An 18,995-nucleotide genomic window follows, 5' to 3' on the forward strand; every position below is an offset into this window, starting at 1 on the left:
GAGTTTCACCTCCTGAGGATGCAGCCCTGTGTTTCTGTTGTGACTGAAAATAGCCTGAGGGGACTTGCTGTTCTGAGCACTCCGTGGTTGTACCTGCTGTGACCACTAACAGAGGGACATGGTGATGAAGGAGGCTCAGCTGAGGTCACTTAGCTCTGTGTTTTCATTCTGTATCTTGCCAGAGACAGACCCTTTGTCCCATCAGCAGCTCTTTGCTGTGCAGTTCCAGTAAGCAGCTGCCCACAGCCCTGCAGTGAGCAATTCCATGACCAAACTTGTCTATATCACTGCTGTGTGTTCTCTCAGCTTGTCTAGTTTAAGCTCAGGTGACTAGTTAAACACATCTACCCTGCCCCAGAGCTAATATTTTGCTGCTTACAGCCAGGAAGAGCATGATCATGATTTATGTGGCATGGAAATGTGCTGTGAGGAGGAAAGCAGATGCTCCCAAGGAAGCAAGGTGCTGCTTTCCATAACAGTGTGCTGTGAGCAGACCACAAAGGGCTTAAGGGCTGCTGAAATGCCTGATAAGCTCCTGTGCTGACACAGCCAGATGAAAATTCATGGTTCAGAAATGGGATGAGTGGCCTTGGCTGGGTGTGAGGAAGTGTTGCTCTGCCAAGAGGGTGGTCAGAGCCTGGAGCAGGCTTCCTGGGGAGGGGTGCCCAAAGCCTGTCAGTGCTTCAGGGGCATTTGGACAATGCCCTTCACCTGCTTTAACTCTTTGCCATCCCTGCACTGCTCAGGTGTTTGGACTAGATGGGCAGGGTAGGTCTCTTCCAGCTGAGCTGTTCCAAACTGCAGTGTCCATGGCTTGACAGTGAATACCTGAGTGTTCAGCAGTGCTAGGCTGAACCTTCAGGATATTTCTGGAGTGCCAGAGTCTGGGATCTCAGCCCATTTTCTGGATCTGCTGCAGGCTGACTCTCTAGGCCAGCTTGGAGCTGCTTCTGCAGGTTCAGACCTGGGCTTGTGCTGTGGAAGCCTCACACTGTTTGTGATGTGTCTTGGAGTGCTAGCAGGAGTTGGGTTTGTAGCTGGTATATAATCTTCCTTTAACTGACCATATTATTAATTGGGCTTGCCTTAATTAGTGTGTGAGCCCCAAGTGTCCCAGCCCTCCACACTTCAGCCACTCTGCTGTTAAGCTGTCTGTCTCCTGGTGCCTTGCAGGCTGGATCAAACAGTGGCTCAGCCTCTGTGCTGTGGCTGTCCAGCACTGCTGTTGCTCTAAACCTCTGCTGCAGTGGGTGCAAAGCTTCAACTCCACAACAACAGAGGTGTTTAGTGCCATCAGGCTTAGAGGGGATGAAGTAAACCCACAGTTAGCAGCTTGTTCATCTCTCTTCTTACCCTTCAGGTACTATTTTTGCCTATGGACAGACTGGAACAGGGAAAACCTTCACCATGGAGGGGGTCCGAGCAGTTCCTGAGCTCAGAGGCATCATTCCCAACTCCTTTGCCCATATATTTGGTCACATTGCCAAGGCAGAGGGGGATACAAGGTAAAGGGTTTCATTGCTTGTCTTTCCCATGTCCATCTGTAGCAGGAGCTTGACCTTGACACTGACAACTGGGACGGTCCCTGTGCCCCTGGCAGAGTGACTCCTGCTTCAGCACATCCTGGGGGGTGGCAGGGTGGTCTTGGTGTGCTGCTGGCTTTTCTTTGTGCCCTCAGATGGTGTTTGTTGGTCTTCCAACCAAGAGCTCACTAAGAAAACCACCCCCACTGTCTGCAGGTTCTTAGTTCGTGTGTCTTACCTGGAAATCTACAACGAGGAGGTGCGGGACCTGCTGGGGAAGGACCAGACACAGAGGCTGGAGGTGAGCCAGGGTGTGCTTGGCATCACTCAGCAGGGTTACAGAGGCCAGAGAAGCACTTGAAGGGGGAGGTTGGGCTCCTCAGCATGTGTTCCTTCCTTGGAGATACAGCAGCTGGGTGTCACTGCTGGCTTCTCAGTTTTCTCTGCTTGGTCAGGGGTATAGGAAGGGACTTGCTGTTCCATCAGAGTCACTTCTGTGCATGAGGTTCTGCCCCAAAGGCACCTGGACAGACTTCCTGGGAACTGGAGACTGAGCTTTGAAGCCACTATTTGTCACCAGGGGAATATTATATAAAGACTCATCCTGTATGAGTCTTTATCCCTTAGCTGCTTGGTTTAAACATAAACCATGTCAGCAGCCAGAATCAGAACCTGGAGGAGGAGATCCCTGTCCTGTTACAGCACCACTGAAAAATTGCTGTCCTGGAACTCTGAAGGATGCTCAGTCTAAACTGTTTCTCCCTTAGGTTAAAGAGAGACCTGACGTGGGAGTTTATATCAAAGACCTTTCAGCTTATGTTGTAAACAATGCAGATGACATGGACAGAATCATGACCCTGGGCCACAAGAACCGTACGTAGCCTTGCTGTGGGCAGGTTTAGAGCTCACTCTGGCTGGGAGACCACAGTAAGAGATCCTAGTGCTGATGCTGGAGAGGTTGTTCAGCTCAGCAGAGCCAGGAGGACAGCTCATCCCCAGCCCCTTGTGCCAGGGCAGGTGGAGAAGGCTCCTGCCTTGGCCAGTGCTGCTGGGGAAACAGCCCAGGGGAGGGTGCACTGAGGACAGCCAGTGTTTTGGGACTGCTGGTGTGTGTCCTGCTCCTTTCCTGCCTCAGTCCTGAGCAGGGTGGACAACAATGGGTGCTGTGCTGTGTGCAGGAGGTGAATTATTTCCCAGAAGACTTCTCAAGTTGAACTCAGCTCCTTTTATGACCCAAAGTTTTGACCTGGGTGTGGATTGCTGTGACCCAGCTGTCCTGGGGGACCACCTGTGGGTGCCTCAGGCTACTGATCTTTGTAGCCTTAAAGGAAAGGATGAGAGCTAGTGCTGCCCTTGGGGTTGGGAGTCTGGTTGGCTTTGAGCTCCAGCAGGCTGTGACACTGCTTGTCCAGGCTGAGATGTGGGCACTGAAGTTGCAGTGTGCAGGAGGTGAATTATTTCCCAGAAGACTTCTCAAGTTGAACTCAGCTCCTTTTATGACCTGAAGTTTTGACCTGGGTGTGGATTGCTGTGACCCAGCTGTCCTGGGGGACCACCTACTGATCTTTGTAGCCTTAAAGGATGAGAGCTAGTGCTGCCCTTGGGGTGGGAGTCTGGTTGGCTTTGAGCTCCAGCAGGCTGTGACACTGCTTGTCCAGCCTGGAGACGTGGGCACTGAAGCTGCACCACGAGTGCCCTTTGCTGCTGAGTCTGATCACCCCTCTTACACCTTCTGAACAACAGGGATGGGTAAAGAGATGGGGACAGGCCTCCTTGGGGAGCAGGAAGAGTGCTCCAGGAGTTCTGAAGGCCTCCCTGCTCTCTCTCTCTCTGGCAGGGTCTGTGGGTGCCACCAACATGAACGAGCACAGCTCTCGCTCCCACGCCATCTTCACCATCACCATCGAGTGCAGTGAGAAGGGGGTGGATGGCAACATGCACGTGCGCATGGGCAAGCTGCACCTCGTGGACCTGGCTGTGAGTAGGACCCCCCAAGTCTGCCCTGACACCCCATGGGTGCTGCTGGTCACACCCCAACTGCTGATCACACCCTAGCTGCTGAAACAGTGAAGAGCGTGTCCCCTGCTCCTCAGCTAAACCCAGAGCTCTGCTTGACGTTGGCTTCTGTGCTGTGTTTGCATCAGAGGTGTGCCAGGAATGCTCCTCAGTGTGCCCAGAGCCTGCTGCAGTAAAAGGGCTCTCTTCCTGCTATAAATGACTCATGAAATGGATGAATCACATTGGCAGGAGTGCCCTGGGTAGCAGAACTGGGGCTCTGCAAGAGGCTGGTTTAGTTTTTTAGGGGGTTGTGGCCGTGCAGTCTTTCACTTGCTGCTTCCCCCAGCCCTCTCACTCACTTTGAACCAATGGAATTGTGCTGGTAAGATGTCTTTAGGCCAGACTTTACACTGAGAGTCTTTCCTTGGAGAACATGCAGGAAAGGGGAGACTAAAGGCCTTCAATGCCTACACATCAGCATTATTTATGTGATGTGTTTTTAGGTTGCTCTGTGAAGCTCTTTAAAATAACTGCAGTGCTGCTTTTCTCCCTTGATCTGCTGATAGGAAGGGCTGGAGATGGTGTCTAGCAGCTCCAGCTGAGATGCCTAGTAACTGCTGGGTAACACTTCTGTTCATGGGGATGAAATCTCCATTTTCCCAGCTGCATTACTTGGAGCAAGCCAGAATTTACTGGCTCTGAAAGCTTCAGTTATGACCTGCTTGATTTCTCCCTTTAACAATGTGTGAGGTACTTGGCCAGGTTCTCTAATGCTGACTGAGGTGTTAGTGATGTGGCTGCTAGTGAAACTTCAGGTGTAGCCCATCTTGTTGAGAGGAAAGAGATGTATTAGAGGATCTGCTGTAACTCCTGCCTCCTTTCCAGGGTTCAGAAAGACAGGCAAAAACTGGAGCCACGGGGCAGAGGCTGAAGGAGGCCACTAAGATCAACCTCTCTCTTTCCACCCTGGGCAATGTCATCTCGGCGCTGGTGGATGGCAAGAGCACCCACGTGCCCTACAGGAACTCCAAACTCACACGCCTCCTCCAGGACTCCCTGGGGGGCAACTCCAAAACCATGATGGTGAGCTGAGAAGGCTGTTTCTGGAGCTGGGTTTGACTCTGCCATGAGAGCAGCCTGGGGTTGAGCTCTTCATTTCAGAGCTGTTTGCAGCTTGGAGAGCCTTCTCTGGGGATGGTTCTCTGCCCTTTCTCTTTGCCTCTGTGCAGATGAGGTTCTAAACATGGGGCAAATGTACCCGTGTGTGTAAGACCAAACAGAAGCTGTGCTTGGGTGGGCAGCCAAGAGCAGGAAAGCTGGGGGAGGAGTGGCAGGGTGAGCCTGGTGGGGCCCCAGTGGGTGGTGGTGCAGGCTGGCAGTGCCCTGCAGTGACTGGTGCTTCTGGTGTGTCACAGTGTGCAAACATTGGGCCAGCAGACTACAACTATGACGAGACCATCAGCACCCTCAGGTATGCCAACAGAGCCAAGAACATCAAGAACAAGGCCAGGATCAACGAGGACCCCAAGGATGCTCTGCTCCGCCAGTTCCAGAAGGAGATTGAAGAGCTGAAGAAGAAGCTGGAAGAAGGTGAGGTTACCAACACTCATTCTCTTGGTGTGACCATGTTTTGTTGCTTGAGGATGTGTTACTGGAGTCTGGTGGCTGGTGTGGGCCAGGGTCCTGGCTTTGTTTGCCCCTCCTGGGTTCCAGGAGGGGTCAGCGGGTGCTGGCAGGGCCTGGCTTTGCCTGCACTTGGCACTAGGTGGCACTTGGCACCAGGATAAGTGGTGGCTTCTGGGCTGAGCAGTGTGCCCGGGCTCCCCTGGGGAGCAGGAGAGCTCTGGGCACAGTGTAGGGAGTTAAAATGGGACCTTTTGTTAACAGCACGTGTCCTCCTCCTTTGAGGAGGAAGGATGCATGTTTCAGAAGAAAAATTAACCAAATTTGTGGAGCTAGAACTGGAGCTGACTTACAAATGCTGCAGAGAGAAAGTATTGAAGACATAACTTGATGGCCTTGTGACACTTAGTCCCTCAGCATGGTGGGACCCTGCCAGAGGGCTGGTGGTGAGATGGTGACCTTGGCACCACGTCACTCTCCAGCGTGGTGCTCACAGCACAGGGCAGCTGTAGCAGCAGCTCCAGCAGGACTTGCTGTTTGGAGTCTGCCCCATCCAGGGGAAGCAGGAAATAACCAGCAGCTCTTTCTTCAGGGGTCTGGAGTTGGGTGTAGCTGTTTCATCCCTGGTGGGCCGAGGGTGACTTCTTAAATTTTAGGTTCTAAGCTGCAGGAGGAACAGCCTTATGTTTGCTGGGAGGTCAGGGTGTTGAATGTTGGGTTCTATCCAGTTTGGTTTCCAAACTCAGCCTGAAATATCTGAGCATTGTGTCAGCAATGACAAACATTTGTGAAATCAGACGTTATTCTTAATTAGCAGCTTCATGTATACAGATAATTAAGCAGCAGGTCTGTGAACTTTGTTCATCTGACCCTTTCCCACCAAAGAAAAGGTCTGGGGAGATCCTGCTAGGAAAACAGTCTGGCTTAACCCTTCAGCAGTGCAAGGATGCTTTGTTTCCCAGGAAGAGCCCCTGCCTGAGGTTCACCATGTACACTCTGGCTTCCCAGCCTTCAGTTGCTCCTCTGGACTCTCTGCAGCTCCCTGAGCTGTGCCCATTGTCTGTGTGCTCAGCAGCTGGTGACTCCTGCAGCTGCCCCTGTGGTGGCGTCCAGCAGGGCTGGGGTTGGACATGCTGCTGTCAGAGCTGAGGGGAGCTGAGGCACAGCCCATCAACAAGCACAATCCTCTCTCCTAGGGGAGGAGATCTCTGGTTCTGAGAGCAGCGATTCTGAAGAGGAGGATGAAGAGGACGAGGGGGAGATTGGAGAAGACGGGGAGAAGCGGAAGAAGCGGCGGGGTAAGGCAGCAGCTATCCCTGCCAGTGGCACCACTCTCCTCCCCCCAGCAGCTGCTGGGACACTCCCCCCGAGCCGGGGGAGGGGGGGATGGGGAGGTGGAGTTGCAGAGCTGCCCTGCTGTGCTGCCATCATCGTGCTTCTCCTAGAGACAAAGCCGTGCTGCTGTCCCCTGGGGGCACAGCCGGGGCCTGTGCAGTGGCTGCGGCTCCCGCAGGGTGCCTGGGAATGGCTTGTGCCTGGGCTGGGGTGGTGGAACTTCCCCTGCTCACAGAGGTGGGAGGAAGGCACCAAAGATCAATGGTAGGCAGCTGTGGGGTTTATAGCCACGGGATGGTCAGAGGGGGAACTCTGGCTGTGGTTTTGGCAAAGGATTCGTGTCTTTAGGATCTTTAGGAGCTGACCCTTCTGCTGTCCTGTGTTCTGTTGATAGAGTAAAACTTGATCTTTGGGTGTCTTTGTGCAAGCTGAAAAGTTGGCTGGCAGCTGCACATCCCTTGCTTGGGAGTGCTCTGGAAATTCCAGGGTGAAGTTTGCTTTGTCCTACACCAGTGCTAAAGTGCTGCCTAACATCTGAACCCCAGGGGCTGTTGCTGGACTTTAGACCTGCAGGTCACTGTACTGTGGGATGCTGTGGCTTCCACAGAGCTTCCTGTGCCCCTAGAACCTCTCTGTTTCTTCCTGGGGAGTAGAGAAGTCAATCCCAATGCTACACCTCATCTTCCAGCTTCTCTAGTAAACTAATTTTTGACACTCAAACTGCCTTCCTCTCCTGAAACACTCACAGCTATTTTTAAAACTGCTGCTAAAGCATTTCTGCTTTAGATACAGTCTCTTCACTTTGGTAACTGTCCTAGTAGAGTCAAAGTGGCTCCTGTCATGCCTTTATTAGTTGTAACAATTTAGTTTTTCACCTTGTCATGAGCTGGCATGTTGTGTGAAGCTGCAGGCTGGGTCAGAGGGGTTCTACCTGGAGCCTTTCTGAGCATGCCATGCTGTGCTGGGACACAGCAGCTTGGTGAGCTGAGGCTGGGAGGGGTCCCAGTGCTTCCTGATGGGAACATCTGCCTTCCTGAACTAGGTTGCTGGCTCTTCTGGGTTTACTTTCTTTTAGAACTAACTTCCCATCTGCATGTTTCTTCCTCTCTGGGTGTTTCTGTGGGACACATTTCTGTTTTCCAGGCAGTAGCAGCAGCAGTAGTTCAGACTCCACATGCTCTGTCATAGAGAAACCTCTGGATAAGTCCTTCACTAGTGAGTGGGAGCTCTTCAGTCCTTTAAGCTTTGGCCTCTCTGTAGCCTGCACACTCCATTTTGCCATGCTGCACTCTACCCTGCTGTGTCTGGAAAGCTAAACCTGAGCTTTTAGCTCTGCTGAAGCATGCCTGGCTTTTGCTGCTTCCATGCCTGAAACACTTGCTCAGTGTGCCTGTGGTTGGCCAGGTAGGGGAGAGGATAGGAAGGAATTTAGTGTGCTGCCTGAACATGATTCTGTAGGTCTCTCCTCCCAAGGAACAAGTGGGAAGACAGGAGAAAACAGCCTCAAGTTGTCCCAGGGGAGGTTGAGGTTGGACACAAGGAACAGTTTCTTCCCCAAAGGAGTTGCCCAGGGCAGTGGTGGAGTCCCCACCCCTGGAGGGGTTTCCAAGCTGTGGAGCTGGAGGGACATGGGGCAGTGGTGGGACTTGATCTTAAAGGTCTGTTCAACTAGAACCATTCTATCATTCTAACAAGATTTAAAGACTATTGAGAAATAATAGGTTAACCAAGACAGTCTGCAAGCTCTGTGTTAAACACTCCCTCTAAAATACCAGGAAAAAGTCAGAGCTAAGTTTTTAATGGGTGTTGCTACAATAGGAGTTCTTAAAGGAGAGAGCTAAGCAGGTAAGATGGGTTGTCCAGTGTGTTATGTTGGACTTTGCCTCCTCAAAACCAATTTTGGAGAAGATGAACAGAGCAGTCAAGGATCAAGCAACATGAGATTTGTATTTGCAAGGAAAATATGGTGATACTTGGTTGATTGTTTAAACATCTGCCAAAATAAAGCCAGAAGTCCTCAGTGGTGTTTGGTTTAACTGCCCCATGTCATTAAGTTCCTGGTCACTGTGGGACTTTGTTCAGAGGAACAAGGTATCTAGATTTTGGTGTAGTAGTGAAGAAAGCCTGTTAAAAACCCAACAGTCAGTGATGACTGAAACAAATTCCATGTCAGGACCTGGCTTTTGGGGACTTCACCCATTGTTGTGACCAACCTGGAAAGTATTGCTAGATAGTTATATTTCAGTCAGATTTATGCTAACTACAACAGTGGAAAGCATCAGCTCAGAGCAAATAGGGCAGGTTAAGGAGGGTCCCAACCCAAGGGACACCTGGAGTGGGTCATTGGATGGTAGGTGTGGAGATCTGCTTGCTTCAAACTTGCCCTTTCAAAGCTTGCTTGAAACCTGAGTGTTTTATTTGGGTGAGGACAGTTAATAGCAAACTGCTGCTGGAGCAGGGGTGGATGAGTCCATCCCCTGCTGGTCTGGAGACAGCTCTGGTGTGGAGGCTGCACTGGGCTCTTGGTGATTAGCTGAGTGTGGTTTGGAGTATTAACTGTCCTCGAGTGTGACCCTTCTGCATGTGGCACCTTTCATGATCCTTTTCCCATCCTGCCTTTGCTGCTGCTCTTGCTTGAACCCCCAAACCTGGCTCTGTACCTCTGTGGAAGCACCAGTGACTGCAGAGCAACCTGCTCATCCCTCTGTAATGAAATGGAGCTAGCCTGTGCTGAGTCCTGGGGGGCAAACATTGGCCTGGGCACCTGGTTAAAACTTAGAACTCTTGAGTCTTCTGTGTGCCAGTGTTTCACAGGTAATCCAAGAGAACTGGATGTCTGGAGTGGGGGGGGAAGTGCTGAGTCTCCTCTTGAGGAAATCTACCCTCTGGAATTGTTTCTTAGGGCATGATCCTTGTGGCAGGCTCCTAACCTTCCCCTCTAGATTCTGCATTGCACTGAGAGGGCAGAAGAGCCCAAGTGTGTGCTGGAGAGTGTCCTGGACATGCAAAGCACTCTGGAGTGCAGAAACTCTCTCTGCTTTAGCATAAACCCACGATGCATTAACGTGTGCTGGGATGGAGTTGTTCTGCTGATGATTATCCTGTAGTAAGAATTTTCTGGGCTAGAAACATGTATAAAATTAACCTTTGTTCTGAGGCTGATGTTGGTCCAAAATGATGAAAACAATAACATATTTTCTTTCCTCCTCTTTTCATGTGTCTGCTGCCTCTCTACGACTTGCTTTCTGCTTCCTCTTAATGCAAGATCAAGCAGGTTGGTGTCATTGATTTCCACCTCTTTATAATACAGCTGCAGAGCTCTGGCCCCTTTGGCTCACTTCACCTTTTTCTCCTCACCTGAGAATCATCCAGGGCTGTGCACTAACAGTAAGAAGCCTTGATCTGGCTTATCTCTGCTCATATGCTGAGCTCTGTAGCACTGTCAGTCTCTCACTCAGACCAATCCACAAGTGCTTGTTGCCTGATTCCAAAGGGTAGCAGATGGAGAGCAAGACATGGTTTGCTCCAGTGCTGAAGCCCTTGACACAAACCAAATTCCTTCTCCAGCACAGGAACAACCTGGATAGTGAGATGTGCACATGTTTATAAGCACAGTGAATTTTCTCTGCCTGCTGGAGGGACATCTGGATGCCTGTGTCATGTTGAGTGCCAGGAGGACTGGAGGAAGAGAAGCCTTTTACCTGAGCAGCTTCCTTGAGCACCTTCTGACCATCTGCACTGTGTCACTGAAAGTCTCTTGGCACCTGATGGCTTCTATTCATTTCTAGGCTGAGGGATTTTTTCTATGTCTGGAGAAGGGCAAACAAAACAAGAAAAGGATTTGCTCATAGTGACTGAGGGGAAGACTTAAGGCTTGTGGGTGGCTTGTGGATCTGAAGGAAGGCCTGTAGACTGGGTGCTTTCTCCTCCAAACCACCCCCAGGGAGCTCTGGGTTCACCTGCCTTAGGGCTCACAATGAAAGTTGGCTCCAGACTCCGTGGGATGACTTCCAAAGAGCATCCACCTCACCCTTTTTGTGATTCAAAAGCACGGGGGTGTTTGGGACTCACCCTCCAGGGCACAGGTTCAGTGAGGAGCTCTGATCACTTCCTCTGTAACCCTCTGTGAAGTGTGCCTGCTGTGCTGTAGCAGCAGCAATGTTTTAGAGGCTCAGCTGATGAGCTGCAGCAAACCTCAGTGCTTTCTGTGGGGAGTCACTGTTAGCTAGATCAAACACCACCAAAAAAGTGTTTAATTGCCTGTTTTTCATAAGGGTGGTTCTGAATTTCCCTAGTCTCTGTATTTTCATAGCAGTGTGTCCTTAAAATCTCTCCATGCTTGCTTTGCAGTAGGTGAGGCCAGTGAAGGGAGGGGTGTGGTGGGAATGCTGCTGTGAAATTTAACTCCTGGGGGTTCAGCTCTTGCAGCTGTAGGTGAGGGCAGTCTGCTGTTTGCCTTTGCCCTCATCTACATCAGGAGAACATCCCAGTTCCCAGCTCAGACTTCTCTTCAGGCAGAGTTCCTTGTCCAGGTGTTCTTTGCATGCTTTGTGTGTGTCCCAGTGTGAGTTGTACAGTGTTCCTCTGGAGGCACTGGTGACAACTGGTCAGTGTTAAAGTGGGGTTTGAAAAGTCCCAGTTGTCAGCCCCCAGCTAGGCACATCTAATTAAACTTTAATTAAATGCAAGTGTGGAGTCTGAACTTGGCAAAAATGCTGTGGTGCAGAGGGCAGCTGCTTGTTCTGTGCATTGATTTGTTTTCCCTGTCTTTTCCAAAGGCAAAAAGAAAGTTTCCCCTGATAAGATGGTAGAGATGCAAGCAAAGATTGAAGAGGAGAGAAAAGCTCTTGAAACTAAGCTTGATATGGAAGAAGAAGAAAGAAATAAAGCCAGAGCTGAACTGGAGAAAAGAGAAAAAGACTTGCTTAAAGCTCAGTGAGTCCCCTGCTCTGAGCAGTTTGTGTGGCCATGGGGGGGTTTTCTGTCCTTGGTCTGCCCCTCAGGAGGGGATGTCTGGAGGTGCAGGGTGAGGGGCCTGTCAAACAGCTCTTGCTATTGCCAGAGTGAAGGAGGAGCTTGCTCTGCCTTCAGAGGTTAGGGCAGTTGGAAAAGACAAACTTTATCCTTTTGCCACTTCTTTCTTCTCTTACCTTTAGCTGAGCAAGATAGCCTAGAAACATAAGAGTCCTCCAGACCCTGGAGAGCTGTGTGGAGCAGCAGTGCTGTGTGTTTGGCTGGGTTTCCTGCAGCACTCTGGCATGTGTCTCACTTGGGCTGTAGGGATTCTCCTTTCCTCAGCTGAAAAGCTACTGAGATGACACTTGCCCATGCAAGTAGGACAGTCCTGCTGTCAGGCTGCTCCTGGCTTGCCTCTCAGCTGCCCTGTCTCCATCTCTGCCCTCTCCCTTCCATTTCTGCAGCTGCCTCTGGACTCTGCTGGAGTGGCAGTGCCCTTGGGAGGGTGCTGAGGGCAGCCTGGTGACAGCACCACGGCCTCTCAGGCCCTCATGGAGGGGCCTCATGGCTGGAGAGGCTTCTCTGCTGATCCTGTTTTGCTTCTGAGGGAGCTGGAGCTCAGGAAACTCCCTACATTTGCTTGTGCTGCCTCACCCTCACTTAAACCCTCAGCAGCAAGACAAGTTTTTCCAGCCCTGTGGAGGCTGCCTGGGCTGTAAAGCAGAGCTGGACCTGCTGCCTTGGGAGCTCTGCAGGATGGGAAGCTTTACTCTCACCTCTCTCTCCAGACAAGAGCACCAGTCCTTGCTGGAGAAGCTGTCTGCACTGGAGAAGAAGGTGATTGTTGGAGGAGTGGACTTGCTGGCCAAAGCAGAGGAGCAGGAGAAGCTGCTGGAGGAATCAAATATGGAACTGGAAGAAAGGAGGAAGAGAGCAGAGCAGCTTCGCAAGGAGCTGGAGGAGAAGGAGGTGAGGTTGGGCTGCAGCTGTCTGAGGGGTTGGCATTGCTCCTGGGGGTGAAATGTGGCTCTGCTCTGAGAGCACAGCAGAAACTAACCTGTTGGAGCAGGTCCAGAGGAGCCCCAGCAATGCCCCAAGGGGGGAACCCCTCTGCTGGGAGCCCAGCAGGAGAGAGTTGGGCTGGGGCAGCCTGAAGAAAAAGCTCTGGGGAGAGCTTCTAGCAGCCCTTCAGGACTTAACAGGGCCTGTCACAGAGCTGGGACAGACTTTTTAGTAGGGCCTGTTGGGACAGGACAAGGGGTGTTGGGTTTAATTCAGGAGGGAAACTTAGACTAGCAAGAAGGAAGAAATTGTTGACCCTGAGGGTGTTGAGCCTCTGGTCCAGGTCACCCAGAGAGGTGGTCACTGCCCATCCCTGGAACCATCCCAGGGGAGGTTGGGGCTCTGAGCACCCTGCTCTAGCTGCAGATGTCCCTGTCCCTGCAGGGGGGTTGGGTTAGATGACCATGACTGGTCCCTCTCAGCCCAAACCAGTCTGTGATTCTATGATTCCAACCACTTTGGAGGCCCTGCATTGGCTGTGTGATCCCTGTGGGTCTGAGCCAGCCTGGCTAAGCCAGGTCTCTGTGCCCTTTGGCTTGTTCAGGTAGTTTCTCCTCTTGTTTATGCTGTTGCAGCTAATTGATTGGGGTTTGTTAACATGTGGGTGTCTGTGGTAATTGTTGCATGCAGCAAGAACGCCTGGACATTGAGGAGAAGTACACCAGCCTCCAGGAAGAGGCACAGGGCAAAACCAAAAAGCTGAAGAAAGTTTGGACAATGCTTATGGCTGCAAAATCAGAGGTTAGTGTCTGAGGTCCTTGGTGTGTGATCACATGAGGAGCTGAGGCTGGGAAGGGTAAGCCAGCAGCTCTCACACCCAAAAAAAGTGCCTTATACTTAGAAATGTCTATGCTGTGCTTCTGGCTCGTGTAGTTCAGAGAGATGTGAGGAATTCTGGTGCCAGAGCTGCCCGGGGGCACCTTGCAGAGCTTTTTCCCAAGCCAGGCTGAGGTGTGAGACCCTGAGATACTGAGAACCTCCAGGAAAAGTCCTGGCTGTTTCTGAAACCAAGTGAAAGTTGCTTGCTGGCAGCCCAGTCTCTTGCTCTGCAGCAGCCCAGATGCTCCTCTGCTCTCAGCTCTCTGTCCTCCCTGGCTGTCTGTCCTCAGTCCCTGGATCAGGGTGTCCTTGGGCTGGTGCTGGGAGTTCCTGTTAGATGAAAAATGCATTTTGTCTTTGGGATCAGAGATTTTTCCTTGAAGTCTTGCCAGGGTTATAACTTGTCTGCATGCTCTTCATCTGCTCTCAGCTGGTGCAGAGCTTGGATTGGCAGGAGGCCAGTTTAGTTTTTATAAAACAACTTGAATGCTATTTTCAGCCATCTCTGAGCTGGAACTTCTCACAGGGTTTATTCTTCAGATCTAAACATTCTAGTCCTTGTAACCAGAGTTTGCTTTTGTTTCACCAAAACCTCGTGTAGGCAGAAGACTGTTGTGTTTTTTTTAGGCTGTGCCCATGTTTTAAGCTAGCTCTGCCTCTCAAATGTTTGTCTCCAGATGGCAGACCTGCAACAAGAGCACCAGAGGGAGATTGAGGGACTCCTGGAGAACATCCGGCAGCTGAGCCGGGAGCTTCGCCTCCAGATCCTCATCATTGACAACTTCATCCCTCAGGACTACCAGGTAAGCATGGAGCCTGTGGGCTTGGGGGTGTGCAGCACACCCTGAGCCCCCTGTCCCCACACAGAACGAGCTGCCTGTTCCCAGGGGGTGCTTGGACTCTGGGCTGCTGAGCTGTGGTGGAAATGTCAGTGCTGCTGTGAGCCTTTGGGGCTGCTTGGGGACAGCCACGTTCGTGGCACTGCCCGGGTGGTGAGGACCAGGGGATGTTCAAGGAGGAAAGGATGGCTCTGTCAGGTGACTCCTGGCACCTGGAGGAGTTCTGGTTGGAAGGAGATCAGAGCTGGTGGGTGCACTTGGCTCCAAAACCAGCACAATGCTGAGCTGTGGTTCTTGTAGTCCTGATAACTGTGGTTAGGGGATCTGTTGTAGGCAGGCAGTGTGTAATGTGCCAGGGGGTGGGAGCAGAGGATGCACTAATCACACAGTTCTTCTGCAGCCTAACTTCCTAATGGCTTAAAAAAAGAACAAATGGCATTCCCTGTGCATTGAACTGCTGTGCTTGCAGTGTGCCCATGCTCTGGGGCTGCTCAAAACCTCTTTTTCCACTGGGCTGGAAGTTGTTTGTGTCTGATATTAATACAAAGTAGTAACAGTGAGCTTGGAACTCTGCTTCTGGTTTCCTTTGTGACACCAATATCCAGAGAATTCAAGATGAGCTCAAGTGTGATTAATACTATTTAATAAACACACAAAATCTATTTCCTTTAAGCTGTCACTTTTTCCAAGTGACAAAATGTTTACCTGATGGGACACCCAGTGCTTTAGTGGCAACTCCAGTGCCTACAACTTGGGACTGGTGTGGTTTTTTTTTAATTCAGTGAGTAATTTTTTGATTCTCTGTGATTCTATCCTGGTGAAAACAACTTGAAGGGGGCAAGGCTGCCCTTAAGCAACTTGCCCAGGCCTGGAGGGCTGTGTGGAGCAGATGGTGTGAGGCTGTAAGGATCCCTGCTCTGCTCTCTCTGCAGGAAATGATTGAACACTACGTCCACTGGAACGAGGACATCGGCGAGTGGCAGCTGGTAGGTCAGGGCCTGGGCTGAGGTCACCATGAGCTGCTGAGCCCTTCCTTCAGCCCAGGACTGAACTGAAAAAGCTGCAGCCAGTTTTATTGTGCAGGCTTCACTCACAGACCTTTCCTTCTTCCAGAAATGTGTGGCTTATACAGGAAACAACATGAGGAAACAGACGCCCGTCCTGGATAAAAAAGAAAAAGATGTGAGTGACTCTTTATAACCCTGCCCTGCCCTGCAGGGGCCTCAGCCCTGGGGCCTGTGCCCACCACTGCCTCTTGAGAGGGCAGCTGCCCAGGGAAAACCCTTTCCTCTGGAGGAGGTGAGTCTTCCCAGGGCTAGAGAAGCACTGTACATCAATGTGTCAAATGATTCTGATGTTTTTTTTGTGGGGTGTCTCTCTGTTGTTGTGTTTTTTAGCCCTTTGAGGTGGACCTTTCCCATGTTTACTTAGCTTACACTGAGGAAAGCTTGAGGCAGTCGCTGATGAAGCTGGAGAGGCCCAGGACTTCAAAAGGAAGATCCAGGCCCAAGACGGGTAGAAGGTGAAGGACTTTGGGGTATCTTTATGGAATGGGGGATTTACCCAGGGGAAGGCTTAAGTTTGGGTAGGCAAACTTACCAGAAGCCTTCAAATACTTCCTTAATGAACAGACAAATTGCTAAGATTTTGCAGGGTATGAAGTTTACCAGTGCAGAGTGACAGAACCAAGCTGAAATCTCTCTACTGCAGTAAAACCCTGTCCAGAAAGACTTGTCTGGGGATTTTTTTTCTGATGCCCTTCTGCTGCATTCCCCTCTCTTGGCTTTTTGCTTTATTTTATTGCATTCTGGGGTCCAGTTTAACCCCTGACCTACTGTGACAGTGCATGTGCTGCTAGTTCTGGGCAGTAACACGCTGCTGGAGGAGATTTCAGCCTGGTTCTATTTGTTTGGCTGCTTTTGGTAAACACTTGTGGAAGAGTAAAACACTGTAGTTCTGACCCCTGATGCTTCTGGTCCCTCTCTTTCCTACACAGCATAGTGATGTGTGTGTGGTGTTATTTTTTTTCCCCCCCTCTCCCCTTTCCTTTCTGCTCTCCAAACAGAAAACGTTCAGCAAAGCCAGGAGCCGTCCTTGACTCTCTGCTGCAGTAGGTGTGACCTGTTCAAAATCAGTGAGTGTAGAAGGTTGGGCCAGAATTTGGAATCCAAGAGGTGGCACAGTTTGACCTGGCTCTTAAAATCCATACCTCACTGGTATGGAGCTTTATTTAAACAAAAATATGTATTTTTTTTGTTTTCCTTAGTTGCCTGTATATTGTATGTTATATTAACATAATATTCAGCTGGTATATCTGATGGTTGTGAAATTCCATGTGTTAAATGTGTTGTGCAGGGGAACTGTTGTTGGCAATCCTTGTTGAAATGTATAGAGCATAAGTTCTAGATGTGTGTTGAGGCACTTAGACAGGTTAGCTCCAAACAGTTGATGAAATCCTTAAACTCTGAGGCTGGTAAGTCAGCTCTCTGCCCTGCTTTGCACATGCCTGGCAGCTCTCCCTCTTGTCCCATTGCACTGCTCTGTGTGTGGATGTGGCTGCTGCAGACCTGGGAGAGCATCAAACCCTTTTCTTTCCACTCTCATCCTGGTGGTGGTGGTGTGGATCAGACACAGCCCCTCTGGTGCTGGACAAAAAAAACACTGGGCTAGGGAAAAAATGGACTACAAAAGCCTGAAGCTCCTGGGAAGGGGCCTTGCTCTGATCCAGCACAAGAGGAAACAAGTGTCTCTGGGTAGTGCTTTTTTTGTTTTTGGTTGATTTTGACACAATCCACAGGCACTGTGGAGAGTGAGGCCTTTGATCCAAAGGCAGTTGTCCTGTTTTCCCTCCTCAGGCTGACTCGTGGCTTTGCTTTGGCTGCTTTTTATGCTTCTGAGCTGCAATTTTTTTTAAAATGTGTGTGAATTTTGTGAGCTGAACAGCAGGGGCTGTTCAAGGGGAGTGCTCTAACACTAGGACTTGGCTTCAGCCTGGGGCCTCTGAGCAGTGTGGCTCCCTTTGCCACTGGAGCAGTGCTCTGAACTGAGGCTGGATTTGCCCTGCCTGTATGAAAACAGGCATGACTTGCCCAATTCCCCACAACAGAACCTTCCCCTGAAAGAGCCAGTGCTGTTTGTGTTCCTGTCTAAACTGTATCATCTCTGGTTTCTGGCTGTGCTCTGATAAGAGGGGGGGGGAAAAAAATAATTCTGGTCTCTAATAACCCTTTATTTTTGGTGGCTGCTCTTTTTCTTTGATGTTTATGCTGCTAATGGACACGTATCACTTTAATACATTGCTTTTGTGTCACAGACAATGCTTCTCCTTTGGACTGTGTGTGCTTTATCTCCTGCTGGAGTGCCTCTGCTCCAGGCATCTCAACAGCTCCATGCCAGGGGGGTGGTAATTCCTGTAACTCCACAGGAGCTTCGTGTTGCCTAGAGGTGTAAAAAGGACTCTGCTTCTCCTGTTAGTGCTCACAGCTTGAGCATGGCAGAAGGAACAAGATGGCTCTTTAGGTGTCCAGAGTCAGGTTTGCCATCACAGAAACATTCTTGTGAAGTATTTATAGTTAAAAGTTGAGAAAGAGGCAAAGAATTGAAGCTGTTGATCTAAGCTGTGGTCATGCTCTTGAAGAGCTGACCTTGCTTTGAGCATGCTTGGATAGAGCTGAGCTATCTCCTGCTCCATCCTCCTTGAACAAGACAGACTGAAAATGGCTTGAATGTGTTTTTTTTTGTCTTAAGCCTTAGCCCTCAGCTGAGCAGAGGGGCCTGTGCTCCTCCCCAGAACCAGTGCTGGCCATTCCATTCCCTCTGTGCTGAGCCATCTGTTTTTAGGAGAGGTTCTCAGAACTGTGCTTTAAAGAGACAGCTGAAAATTTGTGGACCTGACAGACATCAGTGGCTTAAAGATCCTCCTGAGAACCATGACACTGCATCTGAAGTAGTGGAAAGCCACCTGTCAAGGCTTTGTGGTGTAACTCCTGCTGCTGGAGGCCACACTTGGCACATTTAACTGAGCAACAGGGCATGGAGATCAAGAAATAATTGCTCACACAACTTTTAATTGGAGAATCTGGTTGTAGTCTGCTGGAGGGGCTTGGGGAATGAGTAATCTGCTCTTAAAAGAGGACTTTAGAGTGAAACTGAGCAACAGGGCATGGAGAACAAGGAATAATTGCTCACATGCCTTTAATTGGAGGAACTGGTTGTAGTCTGCTAGAGGGGCTTGGGGAATGAGTAGTCTGCTCTTAAAAGAGGACTTTAGAGTGGAATACTGATGGGCATGGTGTTCAGCTGGAGTTCTGGGAACTTCCTCAGGACCAGGGAGTCTGGTGTGTGCAGGGCCCTCTCTGCAGCCCTGGGCAATCTGTGGATGTCTGATGGGTCCACAACGTGTTTAGATGAGGAAGGGGCTTGGTTTGTGTGGTTTTTAAGAGCTCAGTACAGCTCTTCTCATCCCAGGTCAGTATGTGCTTAGAGTATTTATCCAAAATCATCCTTCCATAGCACAGACATTGTGCTCATCTCTGTCTGGCTACCAGGAGATTCCCCTCATTCCAGAACACTGACCTTGGCATTGAGATTTGATGCTTTTATGTTGTTTAATGTTGTGTAAATGAATTATTTCATATTTAACTTGTTCCTGATCCTTTAAGAGGAGGGGAAAATGGTCCCTAGTGCCTTTCTCTGCTGACACTCTGCACATGTCCAACCTCCACCCTCCTGCTCAGCCAGTCCTGTACACAGGAGAAACTGCTTGTCTGGTTCTAGGGTTTGTCTTCCTATTTATTGTTTTTCTAACTCTTTATTTCCAACTATGGTGTTTGATTAATTC

At 50.3% G+C, this 18,995-nt stretch overlaps 1 protein-coding gene across 1 annotated transcript in view; it reads left to right on the top strand.

Annotated features, from left to right (window-relative positions):
• Positions 1-15,752, top strand: part of KIF3A (kinesin family member 3A) — a 16,138-nt gene extending 386 nt beyond the window's left edge. Inside the window, exons 2-16 of the mRNA XM_008950343.1 lie at positions 1,361-1,505; positions 1,740-1,824; positions 2,291-2,396; positions 3,361-3,500; positions 4,407-4,604; positions 4,937-5,111; positions 6,341-6,442; positions 9,745-9,753; positions 11,258-11,414; positions 12,224-12,404; positions 13,128-13,238; positions 13,994-14,119; positions 15,088-15,141; positions 15,269-15,337; positions 15,553-15,752. Coding sequence (XP_008948591.1) covers positions 1,361-1,505; positions 1,740-1,824; positions 2,291-2,396; positions 3,361-3,500; positions 4,407-4,604; positions 4,937-5,111; positions 6,341-6,442; positions 9,745-9,753; positions 11,258-11,414; positions 12,224-12,404; positions 13,128-13,238; positions 13,994-14,119; positions 15,088-15,141; positions 15,269-15,337; positions 15,553-15,681 — 1,787 coding nt within the window. The 3' untranslated portion in view covers positions 15,682-15,752. The remainder of the gene's footprint in view (positions 1-1,360; positions 1,506-1,739; positions 1,825-2,290; positions 2,397-3,360; positions 3,501-4,406; positions 4,605-4,936; positions 5,112-6,340; positions 6,443-9,744; positions 9,754-11,257; positions 11,415-12,223; positions 12,405-13,127; positions 13,239-13,993; positions 14,120-15,087; positions 15,142-15,268; positions 15,338-15,552) is intronic.
• Positions 15,753-18,995: the final 3,243 nt, after the last annotated feature.

This window comes from Merops nubicus, unplaced genomic scaffold (genome assembly GCF_000691845.1).
Source record: "Merops nubicus isolate BGI_N331 unplaced genomic scaffold, ASM69184v1 scaffold14492, whole genome shotgun sequence".
NCBI lineage: Eukaryota > Metazoa > Chordata > Aves > Coraciiformes > Meropidae > Merops > Merops nubicus.